The sequence below is a fragment of the Alligator mississippiensis genome, chromosome 4 (genome assembly GCF_030867095.1).
Source record: "Alligator mississippiensis isolate rAllMis1 chromosome 4, rAllMis1, whole genome shotgun sequence".
Classification (NCBI taxonomy): Eukaryota; Metazoa; Chordata; order Crocodylia; family Alligatoridae; genus Alligator; species Alligator mississippiensis.
In genome coordinates this window covers 153,687,662-153,709,679 of record NC_081827.1, presented here as the reverse complement: position 1 = coordinate 153,709,679, position 22,018 = coordinate 153,687,662, and the positions used below count along the sequence as shown (strand labels likewise).

Below are 22,018 nucleotides of genomic sequence, written 5' to 3'. Positions count from 1 at the left end.
GATCTATGGCCTATAGCAAAGATCCTCTTATATCTTCTTTTAGACCAGTTCATTGCTGTGAAAGGATGTGATATTCTGGTTTGTGTTATGATGTTGAAATTTTTTTTTTTTCTGTATCATTTCAGGTTTCAGTTACTGCCCGAGATGATGTCCCCTTCTTTGGGCCCCCTCTGCCAAACTCAGCCTTGTTTAAAAAGGTTTGTATTTTTCTTATTGGCCCTATACAAGCGTGATACAGGGACCAGGGGTGAGATGCACAGCCTTTCTCCTCTACTTCATCATTTCCAATCTGGCTATGTATAGCTACAGGATTAGGGAATGGTTGTCCAAAGCCTCTCTCATTTTACTTTCCACGAACAACTCAGTCTTCTTCTTTTCCCACAGAGTGCAGAATTCCGCGATTTCCTCTTGGCTAAACTCATCAATGCTGAGTACAGCTGCTACAGAGCTGAGAAGTTTGCCAAACTAGAGGTGGGCTTATGTACTTTTGTTTGAATTAGCATTTATTAAATGCAAATAAGAGAGTGCAGTAGTGCCATGTTAAGGGCTTACAATCAAAGTAGAAAACCCCAAGAAAATTCAAGGCCCCTTTTGAAGGAAATTGCTATATTTACTTGCATACTGAATGTACCTTTCCTTAAAACGTTAGTCCTTGAAAATTAGGATACATATTTTAAGTAATGATTTCTTGCACTGGAATGGAAGCATGGAGAAGTAATGGCTGGGTTTTGGTGGGGGTTGTTTGTTTTGGTTTTTTCCTCTCCTCTCCTGGCCAACAAGCAGCAGTCCACTGTTCAGCCACAGCTAGTTTACCCTCTCACAGCTGCTGCTAAATTGGCAGTAGCATTTGGTTGAGCAGCAGAAAACTGCTGCCAATTTGGCAGTGGCTATGAAAGGGTTACCTCTAGCTTTTGCCTGAGCAGGAAAGAGTGCACAAGTGAGCTGAAAAGTAGGCTCTCCCCATCATTCTTCAGGTCAACTTTTGACCATAACCAGATAAAGCTTTTATTTTTCCTCGCTCTGTTTTCCCAAAACACAACATTTGTCTTACTTGTGGGGGGGTGGCATGCAAAAAAAATACAGTATCTGTGCCATATTAACTCAATTACATAGTGCATTCTTTGTCTTATAGAATACATGTTATAATGTAAATACTGCTCTATTAAAAATGCAGACTGAAACCCAGAAAAAGAATTGCAATATCATACACATATATGAAATGTCAGGATTCATGTTGCTGCTGGAACTTTAACATTTTTGTGAGCTACAACATTGTGTAGTGAAGATAACACTGCCTTAAGGTGCAGGAAGCTTGTGTTCTACTCTTTCACTAGCCCACTGTGTAGCTATAAATAAGTCACTACCCCTTTCTGTCTTCGCTTTAAAAAAGATCTAACCTACTTTGTAAAGTGTGTTGAGACTTACTAATGAACAAATGCATCAGAGACAGATGTTATTACTAGGGATCCTGGTTTTCTCTGTTTAAAAATCCCAAAATCTCTAATAAGATCCCAAAATCTGCATTTTCCTGTAATTTAGAATGAAACACTACTTATATATAGGTATCAGTTTATAACAGAGCACCCTGTGTTCTGTTACTTGTAGGGGTGTAGTGGCAGGAACACGCAGCTCACAGCTGACTGCAATGCCAATCGGGCAGGGCTGCCTGATTGGGAACAGGGCCCAGCTGTTCTTTGTAAGAGTTGGGCCCTGAACAGCCTAGGAAGCAGTTTGCTGCTGCAGCCAAAGGAACAACACTTGGCTGAGCTGCTGCCCCTGGAATATCTTTGAGGGTAAGGAGTGGGGCTGTGGGAAAGAAGGAGGCCCTTGGGTATGACTGAAAACTGCACCCTGCTGGGGAAGGATGACCTGGTGGAGCTAACTGTGGTGGGGTAGCTCCCCAGAAATGCCAGGCCAGTTGTCTTCCCAGTGAAAGGTGAGTATAGGGTGCCTTCTAACCCCAGCCCCACATCCCTGGTGAGTGAGATCAAGCAAGAGAAGCCCAGACTCACTGAGAGGTGAGAGGAAGGGATCTGTGGCAGAAGGGATCTGTGGCAGTGCCCAGACCCCCGGCGGAGATCTGAGGCTGCATATAGGAGCTAGAGTGAAGCTTCAGCAGGTGGGGCTCTGAGCCTTGGGGAGCTATCAATAAAGCTCCCAGGGCCAGGGATAAGGGGATCACCCAGTGAGGGCAGGGGGACAGGGCTTGGAGGCCGTGTGCGTGCAAGCGTGCGCGCGCGCATCTGTCCGTCCCAGGGTGAGGGTGCTGGGACCATGAGCTCTGGTGGTGAATGTGTCCCAGTGAGACTCTGGAGCTTGGGTCCCAGTGTGAGCAACTGGAGAAACATCTGCAAGGCATGGGACATGATAAGGGAAGGTAGGAGTCATGTGTAAGGCCCTTGTCATCAGAGCATGCAAATGGGATAGCCTCCCACCTGATTAACACCGGATACATATTAACAAGGCAAGGTAAGGCCGGTGGTTTGCCCAAAGACAAATGGGCAGGCCAGTGAGTGGACTGGCCTGGGATACCTACTTGTTATGCAGTTGAACACAACGTTTTATTGATATATTTATGATTTTAAAGCCGTTTGGAAGCCTACCAGTGCCTCAGTCATTATAACAGAATGAATTCTAAATGCTTATATATCTTGGCATTTGATTTTGTTTTTTTTTATTATGGAAAATCAGAGCTCCTCCTACCCCCTTCACTCACCAGGACACAGGTCCAGCTATGGACTTACCTGGAGGGAGCTGCAGGAGCTACTCTCTACCACACTGCCTGGGTGCCATGTGTATGTGTGCACACACGTGCATGTGCTCCCCCTGTGTCCTGCTCCCCGCCAGCCCTGAGCAGCCACTTGCAGGCAGGACCTCTGTCAGCCTGCAAGGGGAAACCCGCAGCTTCCCAAGCTTTTCTCCTTTAAAGGGGAAAATCTGCATTTTTTTTTTTTTTCATGGCAAACAGAAAACCCAGATCCCTGGTTATTACATGACGTGTATTGACTTGGTATGGGACAGACAACCCATTCTTAATGTTTTGTTTATCATCTATTTTAAATGTGATTTCCTAGGTTTTTCTTAAGGCCATTTGGAAAGTATAAACAGAAATGAGGAAATTAATGCAAAAAAATTGTCTAAGACAGTATATCTACCTTCAGCTTTGGAGGACAACAAGGAAGTTATAGAAAGGACAAAGAAAATACAATTCTTCCAGTAGAGAAAGTTAAATGTATCCAATCATGTCTACCACACTAGAGGTTCCAGATCCTCTGTCTGTTCTACTTTCTTTCTTCCTTACCACTCTTCTGTCCCTATTCCTGGTACAGGAGCGCACCCGCAGTGCCCTCTTGGAGAGTCTTTTTGAGGAGCTGCAGCTTCGCAGCCGCAACATGATGGGCCTGGCCTCTGGGGAGGATGACAAGATGGAAAATGGAAGTGGTGGCTTCTTTGAGAACTTCAAGGTGAGAGATTGAAGATTGCTGCACTCACTTGGCCACTCTTATGCAAGCTGCTGTCGTCCATCTCAAACTCCATTTTGGGGTCATTGTATCTGTTAGGCCACTGTGCTTGGGATGGGAGGGAGTGGGGAAATGTGGAGCCTGTAGTTCTCACCAGGTTTAATAAACCATCAGGCATGACTAAGAACTATATGCCAACTTTTATTGTGAAACAGAAAGTAAGCTCCTGCAGACCTTGTGTCTGTCTCTAAGGGATGGTCTCCCAATTCCCAAATGTCTCAGTCATCTGAGTTAGGGAGTATCTCTAAATTATAACTTCCAACACTAAAGAGCCAGCCAGGACACCTTGAATTATGCTTTGTCATGCCTCTCAGAAGGAATGTATTTTCTCTATCTCTGTCCTCCCTTTCCAGGAGATGCTGCTGGCACAGTCCAGCATGCCGCGTTATTTCTAAAGTCCTACCTCCTGGGTAGGATGAAGTGAACCCTTTCACCTCCTCTCCCTATCTCTTTTTGGCATCTGTTGACAGAGGGGAACTTGCTCCTCTGATACACAGACAAGAGAACAGGAGGGAAGCAGACCCTTTTGTTCTCCTTGGAATATGTATCCACACACACACACATTTTTCAGTTGTGGGTATTCTTAGTCCCTGACTGGAAATGGTTTTTGCTTTATTAGAACAAGTAAAGCATGCTGGAGCCCCATATCCCTGAGGGGATAAATGGTGGAGTGCACTTTCCACTTCCTCTCTTCTGCCCAGCTGGTATGGAGCACTTGGCTGGTCAATACCTACTTCTCATTTGAGGCTGACTTGCCCGTTTCCCTTAGTTTGCACTTTTCTTTTGTAATATTATCTCTCTCCTCTTAATTTAAGGGTGCAGGATTCTTATATGTGAGATGGAGGCCTTAATGCTCTTTGCCTTCCCCTTCTCCTGCTTTGTTCCTAATGCTTCTTCTTCCACACAGTGTCTTCTTGGTCCCTTTTTTTTAAAGCTTTTTCCCATTTTGGCTTCCTTCTAGCCAGGGAGCACTTCTGATGACATAAATGAAGTCTCCTAACTTTGGAAATGTTCCTTCTTGTACAGAACTTATTCACATTATCCATTCCCGGTGCCTTTATTTGGGACTCACATATGCCTACCATGAGTCCTTAGCTGCTGCCCGTTGGACCACAAATTAGGAAGGAGAGGGAGATGTTTCTTCATGATAAGTTACTCGGACCAAATCTGGATCTCGCTCCAGCAATACCTCTTGGCATCAACACTTGTCCATCACAACTTATCCACAGAAGCACCCATTGTCTCTGGTGCCACAGAAACTGATATAAGTGCACTGGTCTAGATCTCAGTCCCCACTGTGGTCTCCAAGCCAGGTCTCAAACAAGTCCATTCACTTCTCCTGGAAGCTGCTCATTACTTCTAGTCCTCATGAGCTGTGAAAGACCATCCCAAAACTCCTAGAGATCAAGGTATTGGAACATCAGGCTCTGCGTAATCAGATCAGTTGGCTCCATCATCTCCTGAGATCCTGAAATTAAGAAGTGCTGGCATAGTAATAGGCATTACTTCATCATTTCAAAACATAATGGACTCAGTGGGTTTCTCCCATCCCATCTTACCTTGCCTTTCTACCCTTGGGGCTTTCAGTCCCCCACTGATTACAGGCATTAATTGACTCATTCAATTTGCGGAGTCAGTGTCCTCCTCCTGTACTGCTTCAGGTTGCATGTCTACTCATCATTTGGTTCATCCTGTCTCTCTGACACCACTGTCAGGATAATAATGTTCAAGCAAGCTTTCTTTTGCTCTGAAACACTGGTTCTATATCCTTCCTCAGTCAAGGGTGCTGTGTGATTTCTGGATCATTTGCCAAACACCTAGATCTTCCACTGGAGGAGTTTATTAAGCCACCTATTCATACATTGATGGACATCCTATAAAAGCCTGGATCATTGATTAATACTGCCATTGTTAATTTGAGAAAATCTCCATGCTGCTGTCATGATCTCCTTGGAGGATCTCTTGCTTGGGACCCACAGCGTCACTTCAGTTTCACTGAGTATCTCTGGAAGCTAGCCCAGGCATAGCTTCTAAAGTGGGTGAGTCCTTTATTCCTTGGACTGTGAGACCAGGTCTTCTGGGTCTTTCATCCCTGGCTATCCATGGCCCCAGAGAGCTACATTCTGGCTTAGCTTCTAGAGAGGGACTTTACCTTTTGAAGGGGATGGAGAGCACCCAAAGTCGTATGCAGCGAAGCAGGCAGCTCTTCTTAAACAAAACGGCAGTTAGTAGTTAGCTACAATACAGTAGTAGGAGTCCTTGGGCCACAATGTCTAGGCCAGATATCAGGAAGCTTTCAACATAGCCAATAGCCCAAGCTGTTTTTCTCTCAAGACCTTCAGGGACAGATGTAATGCTTTGAACATTCTAAATATACCCCAAGTCTAGAAATACGTGCCACTTAAGACCGGCTTAAACTTCCTGGAACATTTTGTAAGCATACCAAAAAAACCCAAGTACTATTTTGAGCTGGTCCTCTGTGAACTGGTTTAATGATATGTGTGGATACAGCATTCCATGCCTAGTGTCTGGTCATTCCTCCAGGCATCCCAAACTGCACTGCTCTTGCAACACATGCAAGGCAAGGGGCTTCTCTGGAATGCAGCCAGGACTCTGGTCCAAACCCCTGCTCCCAGGTTCCCCTCTTCCCCCCCCCCCCCATCCCCAATACCAAGGCTAGCAGACTGCACCACAGGAACAGAAGCGGTAACTGTTTTTAAGTCTTTAAATAGGATAAAAATCCTGCCTTCCCCACTCTTGGCACCAGCTTCTTTGCTCTCTATCCTCAGCAGCACATCCCTTCCACTGCTTGCTGCTGCTATCCCTGGCTGATCCAGGGGGGTGGGCAGCAGGTAGGCTTCTTCCCTCTGCCCAGTCCCTCCAGACGGAAGCAAGGAGTAGCTCTGGGGCTACCCCACTCAATCAACTGGGGAATACAAGGAGAGTAGAAGCAGCAGGCTAGGGAAGTGGGGAATGGGAGGAGAGGTGCTACTGAGGACAAAGGAGAAGGGCAGGGAGAGATTCTTACATGCTTTGGAAACTGCTGCTCCCATGGTGTGGTCCGAAAGAGGGATCCAACTATACCTTTGTACCCTCTTTGGATCTCCCCCTGATAAATGCAGGGGGTGCTGTGTGGTCCACTGACTGTGATGCCTAGGAGGCTGCATGCCTCAGGGCACCCCCAAGATCTCTGCAACTTTTCAACGCCTGCCTTGAAACCCCAAGGAGATTAGCTATAGTTAAACTTATGGCACTCAATCTAGCTTTAGAGAGCAAGAGGGTCCAGGGGATTATTAGGGAATAGAAGAGAATTTAGGACAATCTGGGGGAAGCGGGGAAAGACCTGGATGTATGCAGACAGGGGTCAGGAACCAGGTGCATCTAGCAAGACAGGAGCAGGAACCTGTGAGGGAACCCAAAGGGTGACTGGTGGAAAGGCATCATGGTAGTGGGGTGGGGGTCTTGAGACATGGGAAGGGGAAAGGAAAAGAGGAGAGCTCTGGAGCAGGGCAGAGCATGTTCTCACAAAACTGTGCCTCTATACAGGATGCTCCACAACCATGCCCAACACATGCCACCTGCTGGACTCCTTGCCCAGAAGGGAAACGGAGAGCAGATTTAGGTTGGGCATTAGAAAGAAAGTCTTCACAGTAAGGGTTGCCAGAATCTGGAGCGGTGCTCTCTACTATCTTGGGGGTCTTCAAGAGGAGACTGGGCAAGCACCTAGCTGGGGTAATTTGACCCCAGTGCTCTTTCCTGCCCAGGGCAGGGGTTGGACTCGATAACCTACTGAGGTCCCTTCTGACCCTAACATCTATGAAACTGAAGCATAAGACCACTGCCAGGGCTATAGTGTACCTACTCCACTTCCCAGCTCTCCCCAAGGCATCAACCTACTAACACTGCTGGCCTCTGCCAGGATGACCGTGGAGAGCTCTGGACATAGAGTTCCACAGATCTAATGACCCCGTCCTAGTCAAAGCTCCCCATTGCAACCTTCTTCACCATCTCAAATCCATCCACCTCTTTTGGATAGACTCCACTGATCATCTGTGCTCTGAACCTGCCTTTCAGTCTCCTCATAAAGGAGTTTTGAATGAAGCCAGACTGCAGGCCCATTTAGATCCTGCTTGCCAATCTCAGCCTGTCATCATCCAGAATATACACATCTGAAAATGGGCAGGGGGCGAGGAGGAGGGTGAAGAGTGGGCATGAGGAGGACAGTTTGGACATCAAGAGGTGGAGATGCCCACACGGCAGAAAAATAACAATTTCCTTTAGTTGTCTACACAGCCGTTCCTGGCCCGGGTTAACATGGATACTTACACAGGCAGTTTCTGCTTTCCCGTGTGTGTTTGAAGGGCTCTGTGCAGCTTCCTATGTGCAAATTATTGCTGTGTGTTCTGGGAAATGGTGGGGCAAGAGTGGGGCAGGTCAGTGGCTAGGGGCTGCAATGGGGAGCAGTGCCCCTCCATTACTATTGTGGGCATCCAGACATAACCATGTCTGGACCTCTGAATTGCCTTGCAGATGCTGAGGGCTCTAGTTGCCTGTGAACATATCCTCAGGCTTATAGTTGTACACCAACAAAAAACAATAGACTAGCACCAAAATGATGGTTACTCAGGTTGCATTTTTTGACCCTGACATTTCTAGGTATGCAGACAAAATAAGAGAATGCCAACCATAGTGAAGAGCCCCACCTTCACTCCTAGGTCAAATTCAAGGCAACAAAAAACATTCTTTTCCTGGGTATAAGAAAGTCAGTGAAATGGAGGTATGTAGCATTGCTGTTTAAAAAGCTCATTTTTAACCCAGAAATATTATTAAAAAGTACTGTAGTCTTTCACAAGTATGCAGTTGTTTTCTGCCCCACCAGCAGATACATGTGTAGTCAGAAAGTACAAGGTCCCACCTAGAAATGCAGAGTGTTTATAGGCACAGCTTGCTTTATCGTTGTAACCTGGATTCCAGATGTACTGGTAAGTCACCTATTGATAAAAGAAGCAAGAGACAGGTTTAGAGCTAGCCTTTTTGTTGTTTGTACACCCAAAGCACAAGAATATGCATCTAACCCAATGGCCATCTGGCTACCTGCAGAAGCATAATGTAGATTCTCATCTATACCAAATGGGGAAACTGAAGGGGTAGGAGCAAGATGGCATGCAGTTTAACAGCTGCTCTTCTTGAATGTGCTGAATACTTTGATTTTTTTTTTTTTTCCCTCCAATCCAGTTCTTATATGTATACACAGGAGCAGGTTCCTGAGGGAAGGAGGGAGGGAAGGTGGTGCAGCCATACCTTCTCTTGCTGCTGGTTTGCTGCTGGCAGTTCTGGTCTTGGCTGCCAGACACATGTGCAGTGACCTCACAGCCCATACACAACGAGCTCTCCACTGTCACTGCATCCCTTCTTTTTGCCATCCTTGATCTTCTATTGCACATACATGGTTTTACTTTTTTCTGCTTTAGCAAACCTCTGGGAATTAGACTGAACCAGTTCTTCCATGGCCCTGGAAAGATCAATTAGCTGGGATTTATGTCAGAAATAATATGGGGGAGGATATCATTCATCATTTAGTAGTGTTGCCATTATCCTGGGTTTTTTCACTTTAGGATCTTATCTGACAAAGTTCCTTTTTACAGGTTTGGTAAGAAACTTAACAAAGGGTGTAGTTACAAGTTACAGTTAGCACATTCTAACTTTAAAAAATGTTAGTTGGTGTTAAAGTTAGCACATGCTTTGAGCAGTCACACGTTAAGTGTAAATACTCTCTGTAAACATGCACTGCTTTCACCTGCCCAAGCAGGCAGGCAAGCCAGGATCCTGGCTAAGAGGTGCCAAGTTAGTTCTGAGCCTGCCCAGCTCACCTGCTCTCTGGGCAGTGTAGGTGGCCCAGACTGGGACCACCCCAGCCCCTGGAAGCCTGAATCAGGTCCACCAGTCCCCTTTCACCCAGGCTGGGTGCTGCTCCCCCCTAGCCCAGATTGAGCCTGCCACAACCCCTGCTGCCCTAGATTGGGCCTGCCAACTCCACTGGCCCAGATCAGACCTGCTGTTCTCCTCCTCAACCCCCCCCCCCCCCCCCCCCCCATCCTGGCAGTCCAGATCAGGCCCACTGCCCCCTTGCCAGCCCCGTTCATGCTTGCCAGCCCAGATTGGGCCTGCTGCCCCTTCCCGCTGGCCCAGATCAGGCCTGCCATCCCACCACCAGCCCAGATCATACCTGCTGCCCCCCACTCGCCTGGTTTGTGCACATCACCCTGGATTGGGCCCATTTTCCCCCCCCCCCCGCTGCTCAGGATGACCCCACTTGCTCAGATCCCTTATCACCACTACACCCCCCCCCCCCCCAACTACCTGTGTCAAGGCTCACCTGTGGCTGTTGGCATTGTCCTGGGGTAGCAGGCAGGAAAAAGGTACCCACCTGCTGCTGCTACCACTCTCTGGGCTGGGCTCAGCCTGAAGAGCAGCAGCAGCCTGGCAGTGGCAGCAACAGGGTAGGCAGGCAATTATGTTCTCCTTCCTTGCCTGCTCCCCCAGGACAGCACTGGCAATACAGGTAAGCAGGGGGACACAGTGGGGCAGAGGGGGAGCCCAGAGGGACAGAAGGAATGGGAGTGAGCTCCAAAGGGCAGAGGGGGGCCCAGGGGTGGGGGGAACAGGGGAAAGCCCTGAAGATCAGGGGGAGGAGGGGAGGGAAGCAGAGGGAGGGAGGGAGTCTGGAATGGGAGTGTAGTGGGGTGGAATTATTACTTTTAGGGCTCCCCTGGCTACCCCTGCTGTCTCTCTGGGGGAAGATAGAGCATCCACCTGGGAATGGCTGGGAGTGGTGCTCCTGGGATACTGGAGAAGCACTCCCAACTGGCTTTGGGCCTGTGGAGTAGTTTAATATGAGCTGCCCAAAATGAGTGAGAGATGATCCTCACTGCTAATCATTAAAACTCCTGTTTTAAGAGCTCTTAACACATATTAACGGTAATGTGTAACAACACCCGAAGATATACCAATTATGGCAGAAAAATATTCAATGCATTTGGTTACATCAGTCAGTATTATTAACATTCTTAAGCTAGAAGAGTAATAGTCTATGTTTGGATTATTTAAGACCTTCTTGTATAACATTTCCTGCTGTGTTTATTACTATCAAATTGCTTAATTTGATATCAGTCCTGGTGTAGCAGGATATGTTTACTGCTTTCTTTACCCTGCTGACCATGATAATTATAATGCCTCCTAAGATTCATTTTGTGGTCATGCATACAGCATTTAGGGCCATTTGCTTTAGCCACACTTCTACAGTCAAACTGAAGCCCTCAAAATTGACTTGGGCCAGCAGCATTATTTGTCGTGGACCATAAAATCATACAATCATAGGAGAGTTGGGCTGTAAGGGATCTCAGAAGGTCCCCTGTAGTCCAGCTCCCTGCACAAAGCAGCATCATGCCCATCTAAACCATCCCAGGCAAGTGTTTTATCTAATGTGCTCTTAAAAACTCCAAGGATGAAAATCCCACAACTTTTCTGGGCAGTCTGTTCCAGTGCTCAATCCCGCTCACAGTAAGAAAGTTCTTCCTAATATCCAACTTAAATTTTCCCTCGTTTCAGTTTAAGAACACTGCTGTTGTCCTAATGCAGCCCTAGAGAATAGTTTTATCACCACTCTTCTTACAATCACCCTTCAGGTATTGGAAGACTGTTATCAAATCCCTTTCAGTCTTCTCTTTTCCAGACTAAATCCCAGTTCTTCCAACCTTTCTGTGTAAAACATGGGGTTATACAGGGTTTCCCCAGCTAAAAATGGGAGCAATCCCCTGCTGATTCTGGTGCATCTGCCACCAGACACTTTTTTTTGCAGTGCATTTTCTGCAGAACGTTGCAGCAGACGGACTCAGCAGAACTGTTTCACTGCATTTTTATGAAAGTTCAAAGACTCAGTCCTCCTGCCCTTCTTTGTAGACTGGGGTTATCTAAAGATTAACCTCTTTGTAGCGGAGGTAAACTAGAAATACCAGTTCAGCTCTGGTACGGGCACATTCCATAACTAATGCCTTTAAAGACCCATGACCCACAGCTCTCATATATGCCTCCCTACCTGCATATTTGATTTCTCAGATAATCCAAAAGGTTCATTGGGTTCACCTGATTGATTCTTACTACTCCCATATGGCTAGGGACAGTTCTGGCATATGAAACACTTGCTTTGGTTATATTTGAGCCATAAATCCCTATCTCTACTTCCAAACTCGTTTATCCAGGACAAACAGATGTGGGGGGGTACTTCCTCTAGAACTGTGTCTCCTTCTCTTCACAGCCTGGATACTAGATGATTCTTGCAGGTAGACCAAGGATATTCAACCCTAGTCAGAAAAATAGTAAGAAGGACTCTACCAAGTGAATTTACTTAGCAAAATGGCACAGCTTCTCTAACTGGTATCACTTCCTAAGTTGATGGGTAACCCTTTTTATAGTGTTTTTCCTAGGCCTGTGGGTCCCAGGGTTGGGGTACTCACTCAGACCTTCATGCCCCTGGGGTTCTGTCCTCAAGTCAGCATTCAGCAAAGACTGCTGGGATGATAAACAGCTTCATCTTTATTAGGAAACAGGATTCAGCAACACACACATTCACAGCTTGCAGGGAGAACCCCACACCACCCAGCACCTGGGGCAAAACTGGACCATTCCACTGCAGGCCCATTGAAGGTACATTCTATATACCACATCCCCTTCTTTACTCTGGGAGTTGCCTCTCAAATAGTTGAATGTTCATCAGTAGCTACTTTAACTCAATGCTTCGGGATCGTGGAGCTAGAGGTTGCTAGCACTTGGCTCACTGATGGGGGTCTAGCCTTTACTGCTATCCCATTACATAGTCCTTGTACTTCATAGGCAACTTCACCACACATCCACTCTTAGTCCGCGTGATGTCATTAGGTGTCTCTGTGGGTACTGGTGAATTCTCTGAAATGTAACAAAACTCTTGCTTTTGGTGGTCTGGTTTTACTTCTGATTTTGTTTTTGCTGCTGCTGTCTCTTGAGGTGCATCAACATGTTCTACTGGTACTGATGAGTAATCCTTTCTTAAGTGTCTTCTGTTCCTCCTGTAGACATTACTGCGGGGGGGTTTTACCATGTAGGAACGTGGTTCATCCCTTTTTGCCATAATGGACGCAGGTATCCAACCTGTACTTGTTTGCATCCTTACTTTCTCCCCATCTTGTAGAGGTGGCAAGAATGCAGCCATGCAGTGGTAGTGCTTCTTCTGGCACCTTCGAAGTTTCCGCAACTTGTGGGAGGCATTCGACGGTAGCCTAGGAGTCAGCACCGCCGTTGTAGTAGGAACGGTACTGCGCAAAAGTCTCCTGATCAGAAGCAGCGCTGGAGCATACTCAAGGTCTGTAATGAGTGTGTTTCTCAGATTGAGTAAAGCCAGGTGTAGATCTGAACCGTCCTGTGAAGTCATCTTAAATATTAATTTGATGGTCTGAACTGTGCGTTCAGCCTGACCTTTGGATTGTGGATAACCCGGACTAGAATGGGTGATGGTTATCCCCCAGTAAATCGCAAATTGTTTCATTGTGTGACTTGCAAATGGCACATGATCACAAACAGTTTCTTTAGGTATGCCATGGTAAGCAAACACAGACTTCATTTTGGCTACTTCTTGTCTGTCAGGTGTGAAACTTCAGGGTGGTACTTAGAGTAATAGTTGACTATTATCAAATGAGACTGTCCCCGTAGGTCAAAAATGTCTGCTGCCAGTTTTAGTCCAGGCAGGTCTGGGATCTCACATGAGATCATGGGCTGTTTCTGAGTACTGGGTTGAAGCTCCTGACAAGGTGTGCAGTTTGCAATCCATTGCTTGATCTGGGCATTCATCTTAGGTCAATACATGATTTGTCGAGCTCGTGCTTTCAACCTTTCTATGCCTTGATGGGGCAAGTGAAACGATGTCAACGTGTTGGTCCTCGTGCTGCGTGGAATGATTATTTTTGGTCCAATCATGAGCAAAACATCCTGAATCTGGATTTGGTCTCTGAGAGGCCAGTAAGGCTTTAGTTCAGGTCTAACTTATTTTTGTCTGCTTGGCCATCCATTAAGATGCTGGGCTTGAAGGGCTTGTAGTCCCCTGTCAGCCTTTGTGTACTTCTGTAACTGCTGGAGTAACTGGCCACTGAGTGGCTCTGTTTCAGTTAGACTGTGAACCGAGGCGCGAGCGTTGTGGCCACTAAAAAAAAGAGTGTTAGCCACTAACATGTCTTTGCCTTTGGTATAGAGAATCTGGATGTCATATTTTTGGAGCTGCAACAGCATCATCTGTAGCCATGCTGGAGCCTTTCCTATGGGCTTTGCAAAAATCGCTTCCAGGGTTTTGTAGTCCGACTAGACCCATACCTGGGTGCCATAGACATATTGGCGGAACTTTGTCATGGCAGAGACAATTGCCAGAAGTTCTTTTTCAATCTGCACATCATTTCTCTCAGATTGTGTTAGAGCGCTTGAAGCGTATGTGATTGGTCGCTTCTGCTGAAACAGACCTGCTCCTAGGCCATCGCTGGATGTGTCGGCTTGGATTTTCAGCTGCTTTGCTGGATTAAAGTACTTGAGCACAGGTGCCATTGTGATGGTTTGCTTGAGTTTATCCAGGGCTTCCTGACATTCAGGTTCCCATTGCCAGATAACATAATTCCTGAGAAGCGCTCTCAGCAGGGCTGTCGGGCTGGACTCATGTGGAATGTATTGCACCAAGTAGTGAATGGTTCCAAGAAACCTCTGAAGGCCTTTTTTGTCTGTTGGAGGGGGCATCCTGTTGATGGCTTCCACTTTATCATCAAGATGGTTTGGACTTTATCTCAAAGATGGTTTGACACCACCTTTTGACATGATATGGCCCTAACGCTGTTGACTAAACTGTATTTTATCCTTATTAAATTTTACTCCTTTCAGACGTGCTCTCTCTCAGGATAGTGTCATGCTCCTCTTTGGTAGCTGCCACAATGAGCATGTCATCTGTGATTATGTGGATTCCTGGATGTCACCAAAGCACTCATGATTCTTCTGTTGGAATACTTTGTTAACTGACTTAATACCAAAGGGAAGGTGACTGAAGTGGTACCGTCCCCATGGGATGTTAAAGGTACACAGCTCTGCCAATTCTTTTCCAATTTGACTTGACAGTAGCCATCCTTTTTATCAAGAATGGTGAACAGCTTTTTACCAGACAAATTCTTCTGCACATCCTCTACAGTGGGAATAGAAAAGTGCTGCCTCAACACTGCCTTAAGGTATCATGGGTCTAGACCAGGCTTGTCCAATTTGTGGGCCGCCATGCGGCCCTCCAAACCAATTTCTGAGACCCAAGGTGCTGCGACAGGAAATGAAAGTAAACACTGTACTTTCGTTTTGGGGGGGTGATGTGATACCACTTCCTGTGAGGTCTTTGAATATGGCTCACCGGCCCACTGGGTGATAAAAAGTTCATGATCTAGCCCCGCATTCAAAAAGGTTAGACACCCCTGGTCTAGACAAAGTTGTAGTGAACCATCCTTTTGCGTGATCAGAAGGCTGTTGACCCAGGGTGTGGGCTTAGTCACCTTCGTAATGACTCCCATAACTTCTAATGTTTCAAGGGTGGTCTACAACTTGCCTAAGGGTGCATAGGGAATTTTTCTACGCCCATGCACAACTGGTGGCACCTCCGGGTCAATACAGATGTGGTGGGTACCAGGAAATTGGCCCAAACCTTCGAAAACGTCTGGGTATAGATGGGAGAAGGTCCGCCTTGGTTGTAGGTACTGTCAGGGCCATTCCATGGACTCATTTGATAAGGTCTAAGGTGGTGCATGCCACCCTACCATGTATTATTGGGTCACAATTGTCTGTTATATAAAAAGTTAAATCGGATTCATTAGCACCAGATTTGCAGCGTGTAATGATTGCACCCTTTGGTTTGAGGCGTGCACTGCCAAATGCAACCACTGTAACATGAGCTTGAGTCTTGTGTACTTTGCCTTGCAGGGCCTTTGCTACATTTACCAGAATAGTGTTTGCTTCTGCTGCAATACCTAAATTAAAATAGACTGGCAAGTTAGCATTCATAAGTGTGCTATACCAGGCATTCAGGTTGTCAAAGGTCTGTGAGTGCCGCTTTGCTGACATTGTGCCCATATATAGGGTACTTACTCCTTTTTCAGACTTTAGAGCCTCTCCCTTTGATTTGCACATTTTTGCAAAGTGATTCACTCCAGAGAAAGTGTACCAAGTTTCCCTGAAAGCAGGGCAAGATCTAGGCTTGTGTGTGCTTCCACACCTTTTGCAAACTTTGCCTTTTGCAGCTTGATGGCTCTCCTGTGAAGCAAACTTCACTGGGGGGTTGTTTTGCTCTTGCAAAGCGCAGTGGCAGTTTCGCTTTTGCTCAACTGTATATAGGTTTGCTTCTGCAGGTATAATACAAGCCTGGGCCTTTGTGACAGCCGTTACCCTACAGATATCCACAGCCTGTGCTAGAGTGAGAGAGGGGTTTTCCCATGAACGACACATGCCCCTGGCGGCTGGGGGGGGCACGGCTGCGCTGGCGGTGGCAGGAGTGCAGCAGCGGTAAGCGCGGAGCTCGCGCATACCACGCTGGCGCTGTCACCGGTGGTGGGCGAGGGTGGTGGCCAGGGGTTGGTGACCACCCACAGGCACTGCCGGCAGCAGCGGCCAGCGGGGATCGTGGACCACCCGCAGTTTTGGTTTTTTGGGGTTTTTTTGCCTTTTTGTAGGGGGTACATGTGCACCCCTTATGTGTTGCCCCTTGGTTTTCCAAAAGCCTTTCCTTGAATTTGCAGTCAGTTATGCTGAAGACAATTTTGTCCCTCAACATAACATCCTCAGCAGGTCCAAATTCACAATGTTGTGCTCTATTTCTGAGCTTTGTAACAAAATCATCTACGCAGCCTCATTGCATCTAAGTTGCCAGAACTGATACCTGTCAAAAACAAGGTGTTTTTTTTTTTTTTCTGGGTTCACAGTAGTTCTTGAATGCTGCAAGCACTTCTGTAAGGGTTTTGTTATTAGGGTCTGCAAACATACCTTGCATGTTGTAAATTTCTAGGGCTTTATCCCCAGTGCAGTGAAGCATGACTGCAATTTTATAATCCTCTGCCTCTTCCTCAGCCTTTGTGACTGCAAGGTATAATTGAAGCTTCTGTTCCCATCTCCTCCAATTGTCCCCAAGATTTCCAGTAAAGGATAATGCTGGTGGAGGTTTGAAATGCTCCTTTTTTTTTTAAGCATGCTGCTGGTGACTTCACCGAGAGACGGGTCACTTCTGACAACATATAATGGCTTTCCTAGGCCCTTGGGTTCCAGAGATGGGGTACTTATTCAGACCTCCATGCCCCTGGGGTTTTGTCCTCGAGTCCCCATTAAGCAGAGACCAGTGGGATGATAAACAGCTTCATCTTTATTGGGAAACAGGATTTGGCAACACACACACTGACAGCTTGCAGGGAGAACCCCTGGGGGAAAACTGGACTGTTCCACTGTAGGCCCCATAAAGGGACATTCCTTATACCACATGTTTCATACCCAGCAGGTTCTGTTTCTATTACAGGCTTTAGAGTCAAGGGTTAGCTAAGGTATACCTTCATTAGGGACCCTGTGCAATAGTGGATCCTGAATCTGATCCTCGTGATTTCCATGACCTCCCCTTTTGAGCCACTGGCAACATGTCGTTTGTTCCAGCTTGTAACAGGGAGCCTAGGGCTCCTTCTTTCTTTTTAAAGTACCATGTTGCAGATAGATCCCAGGCAGCTGAATAGAGGCTAGCTGAAAGAGAGTAGGCAGCAAAGAAACATAGCTGCCTAGGCATGGAGCTGCATGTTAAGGGAAAGGGGAACACCTGCAGCCAGTCAAAAGAACAGTGCACAGAATATGCTGGCTGCAAGAGTACAGGCAGCTAGATGCACAGAGACTGAGTGCCTATTGCAGAACTAGCTTACCTTAGAGACTGCAGAGGAAAGAGCTCCAGAGCAGGAGGGATGTAGAGGAGCTTCCAAGAGATAGTGCTGCTGCCCTGGGCAGGCAGGTAAAATGCTGCTAGCTGGCAGCAGCATAGGGCTTAGTTAAGGGGAAAGCTTTGGAAGTCAGCTGAGGAGCTGATGTTTGGGTTTGGACTAGGTGAGGAATTTGTGTTATAGCCAGGGGGCTTGTTTTTATCCAAATAAAGTAGTTCTTGCTTACAGTTGTCACTAAATTCCCTTGGAGTCATCAAGTATTCTTACCAATCTTTTCCCCAGTGTCTAGCACCTCCCAAGAGGAATTTTCTCTGTGGCCCCTTGATGTTAAAAGAGTACTGATTTACTGTTTGCATAGGACTAAATTCTTTCCTGAATTCCTCCCCCCTTTTTGCTGTAGCTGAAGGATCTAAAGGCTTAGATAACAGCCCAGAGAATACCTGGCTTGGTATTAAACTAAATGAAGTTGTGCTATGAAATTGCCAAAGAGACCTGCCCTTGATTGTATGTTCCAATTCTACCAGACCTCAGGTCACCTCTTCAGTCTCCCTTTGCAGTATTTTAATTGCTGACATCTGAAGCTCTGCCCATACCTTTGCAAACCACTACACCATTGGGAAAACCTTTAAAGTAGATGCTGCATTTGGCAGGGTGGTCCTTCAGATTTCTGTTCACCTATGGGATTCCAAGACACACTTCCAGATATATATAGGAACTGCTTTGGAGCCACTCACTTTGAGAATTTGTAGATGGGCAAATATTCAAAGAAGGAAATTACCTGAGCTCTTTGAGACACATTATCCATATAAACATTTGAACTTCACCCTCCTTCCTCTCTTCCTCAAAATCATGAGTTATAGAGACTCTCTTGTTATGAAGGAACTGTAAGGCAGGAAGTGCACACTGCTTTTGAATCCCTTGATGTACAGAGGCCATCTGGAGTTCGGACTAGAGCACATTCCACAGGCAAAAATAGTCTCTGGTCAAAGACTTCAGGGGCTGAGCAAGAGAGAATATGTATATCAGCAGTTCATCTCAAAAAGCTCCAGCAAAAGTTACAGCAAGCAATTGGTTCCACTCCAGCCCCACAATAACTTCAGCATCTTAAAGATTCCCATCTTGTGGATTCTTTTCCAAACACATATATCATTATAGTGCTAGTACGCTTTGGAAAACTTAGATACGTTTACACAGAGCTCATTCAGGAACAGGCAGTGGCAGTGATTTTTGCATTACAGTGTCTTCCATCCATTATGGCACTTCCTTGGTGTGTCATAGAGCAAAAAAACCCTTTTCTTCCCTTACAGTACTTACTAGGGGTGTGCAAAGCTTCAGTCGCTGATTCGATATGGAGGAGATTCAGCCGAATTTAGCAGCTGAGTCTCCAAATCGAATCAGGAGACCCATTAATCTCTCTGAATCAAACCAGAAACCTCTGAATTGATTTGGAGAGATTCAGGTATAGACACAGTTTTATATGGTTTTTTTTTCTATGTATCTTGAGGTACCAGGTGCAGCTCATGAACGCTGAGATGGTGTGGCAGACGGTGCATCCCATGGAAGTGTGGGGGGGGTCCTCCATGCAGTCGGCAGTAGACCCAGAAGTGGACCAGAAGTACTTCCAGTCCACTTCCAGGTCTGCCATGGAGTACATGGGGGACCCTCCCCTACCAACCCCCATTTCAGCTACTAGTGCCTTCTGGGTCTGGGGGAGCACCCAAGGTCCCCCCATGGCTGATCACTGAGTCAGGGGAGCGTGGGGGGGGTCCCCCACGTGTTTGGTGGAAGACCCAGAAGTGGACCAGAAGTAGTTCTGGTCCATTTCCGGGACTGCCACCAAGTGCACAGAGGACGCCCCTCTGCTCCTGTGGGATGCTCCATCCACCCCACCATCTCAGCATTCACGAACAGCACCTGGTACCTCAAAGTACATAGAAAAAACAGAGCTGTATCTATGGCTGAATCACTGATTCTCCGAATCAGAATTGAATCTTCAGATTCGGCCGAGTCAAGTTGGGACAGTGATCTAAATCAGTGATCGCATCGCTGTCCCCTGGATCGGGCCAAATCTGAATCAAATACTGCCCGCTTGGCATACCCCTACTACTTATATTCTGCATCAAAAAAGAAGAAAGAAACAACTGAAACGTAGATGGGAAAGCTATCCCCACAAGCTCCCACTCAGATTCCCTTGTGAGTTGCCTTTTGGCTGGCTTCTGGTGTCCTTATTCCTTGTGACCACTGACTGATGAGAAGTCAGCCACCTTGTTTTATAAGCTGAGCTGCTGAGGACTGAATAGACTACCTCTGCATGTACCTGTTGGAGTGGTTGGCACAGTTAAGGCTGAGATGTGGGCAGAATCTGTGTATGCACATCATAGATTTAAACTGCCACAAACTGATATGATCCTGGCAGCAGGAGCAGGGGGTCGGACCTGATGATCTGTTTAGGTCCCTTTCGACCCTAAGTACTCTGAAACTATGAAACTGCTACGGCTAGTCTGTCTGTAAACAGAAGATTTCAGACTCGGCTCAATACTTTTCATCTATTCAGAAATCTCTTTTTCCTTCTGTCAGTTGCTGTGACTGTTGTTATGCTGAGATGACTTGTGTAAGAGGTTGGAAAAGGAGAAATGTTGTGGGAAATGTCTACTTTTTTCAGAGTAGAGAGGTTTTGGTTCATAGCTTCATGGTTGTTAGGGGCTGGAAGGGACCTTAAAGATCATCGGGTCCAGCCCCGTTGCACTTGGGCAGGAAAGACTGCTGGGCTCTAATGACCCCAGCAAGATGGGCATCAAGACGCTTTTTGAAGATTGCCAGGGTTGGTAACTTCTTATTTGTAACCAATATTTAGGCCCAAGACAAAGATTTACAGTGGACGTGGAAGGGGTTAGTCCCTTATCTTGCACTGAGTAGTATGTAGTATGAGAGGATGCTGGCTTATCAGAAAAGTTGTATTTATTTGGTGGGGAATCTCTTCCTATCACACGAGGACTGGATTAACTGAGAAAGAAGTTGCCGTGGGAAACAATCTTTTGCTGGCCCTGGGGCATATACATCAACTGGGACCAAACTGACCTGTCTTATGAATGTTGCTGAATTGTAGTTAGCAGGGAGGATTTCTGTGGTATTGCTTTGACCCCTCCACTTCTGCCCTCCTTGTGGCATTCTTCATACTCTCCTTGTGTGTGTATGTCCACGTATCTCTCTTCGTCTGCCTCCCTGTCTCCATTTTGTCCAGCGGGTGATCCGGGGCCGCAGCCAGAGCCTGGATACTATGGGTATGGCCATGAGGAAACAACAGCAGCCAGCAACCCTACCAAACCGCCCGGGTACAGCTGGCCTTGCCCTCAACCAGAGTGTCGCCGAGGGCCCCAAGGCTATTGCTGCGGTAAGGTACTAGGGTGGGCTGTGGGAAGAGGCCCAACATCTGTTTCATCCATATATTCATCCCTCTTTCCCTACCAGTAGACTTTTGCAGGGGGGCAGACTTATTGTGTCACTGTTTTTCTGCATGCATCTTTTGTTCTCTGTCTGTCTTTTTTGTCTGTGATTTCTTTCTGTATCACATTCATATACATACTGGAGCTGGGATTTGTGTAGAGCATGGGAAGAAGGGCAAAGACAGCTTTACATCACTCTTATGCCTCCATTACCCTGGACTTGTCATAGGACTTTGCTCTAACTTTAAGAAGGCCCTATGCCTTGGCTTTACCAGACTAGTGCTGTAAATTTATATTATGAAAACTAAGAACTTCAGGATACCAAAAGTCCAAGTTTTTAGTTCTATCAGTCAAAATGGTTACTTTCTTATAACTACGAAACAACATCTATTTAAGATATTTCTTAGTACAGCAACGTAAATCATCCAGTGGACCAAATGATCTGAGATGAAAAGTGTTTGCAGTAAGAGAAAAGTTGAACAAGGCACTGTGAAACCCATTCTTTTACTTGATGTGACTGTAAAGGACCCTTCGGCAGTGTCACATTATAAACTCATTACTGGTAAAATCTTCCACTCAGAAATATGTGAATGTTCCTGTGGGGTCAGTGGACTTAATCAGTTTGCATAAAAAGTTCACTTTTATGTTACAAATAAGTATTTCGTAAGCCTAAAATGTATTGCCACAAGCGGATTATGGTTTCTCATTTGGAAAATATGGTTGTACCTGGCTGCCTTTGGTTCTGGCAAAGGCAGGGTATGAGAGGGAGTGGGAAGCGTTGGCCTTTGCCCCACCGAGAAGCGCCAGCTGCACTTCCAGTTCACTGCTGGCGCTTCCGGGGTTGACGATCAGACGCTGGGGGACTCTCCTCTCCCCCAGTCTGTAATTGGCTGCTGGGGGACACCCCACCCAGCGGTGATTGGCTACTGGTGCCCTGCAGAGCTAGGAGGCACCAGTTGCCCATGGTTCTTGCTATAGAGCATGGGTTCTCCACCTCTGGCCCGCAGGCCAAATACAGCCTGCAGAGCCTTGGCATCCAGCCCATGGGGCTTCT

The 22,018-nt window shown here is 46.6% G+C and overlaps 1 protein-coding gene across 8 annotated transcripts in view; it reads left to right on the top strand.

The window, feature by feature from the left end:
- LOC102560090 (rap1 GTPase-activating protein 1) overlaps nucleotides 1-22,018 on the top strand; it is a 113,711-nt gene that overhangs the window by 55,508 nt on the left and 36,185 nt on the right. For 6 of the 8 annotated variants that reach the window (XR_009461964.1, XM_019500521.2, XM_019500507.2 and 3 more), the window contains exons 14-17: nucleotides 126-197; nucleotides 385-471; nucleotides 3,330-3,464; nucleotides 20,763-20,912. Coding sequence is in view for 7 of the 8 variants with exons in the window: in XM_019500521.2 (XP_019356066.1) it covers nucleotides 126-197; nucleotides 385-471; nucleotides 3,330-3,464; nucleotides 20,763-20,912 (444 nt within the window). In the remaining variant the exon portion in view is untranslated. Of the gene's footprint in view, nucleotides 1-125; nucleotides 198-384; nucleotides 472-3,329; nucleotides 3,465-8,177; nucleotides 8,299-20,762; nucleotides 20,913-22,018 lie in introns of all 8 variants that reach the window. The other 2 variants (XM_019500537.2, XM_059726823.1) reach the window with 2 other exon arrangements.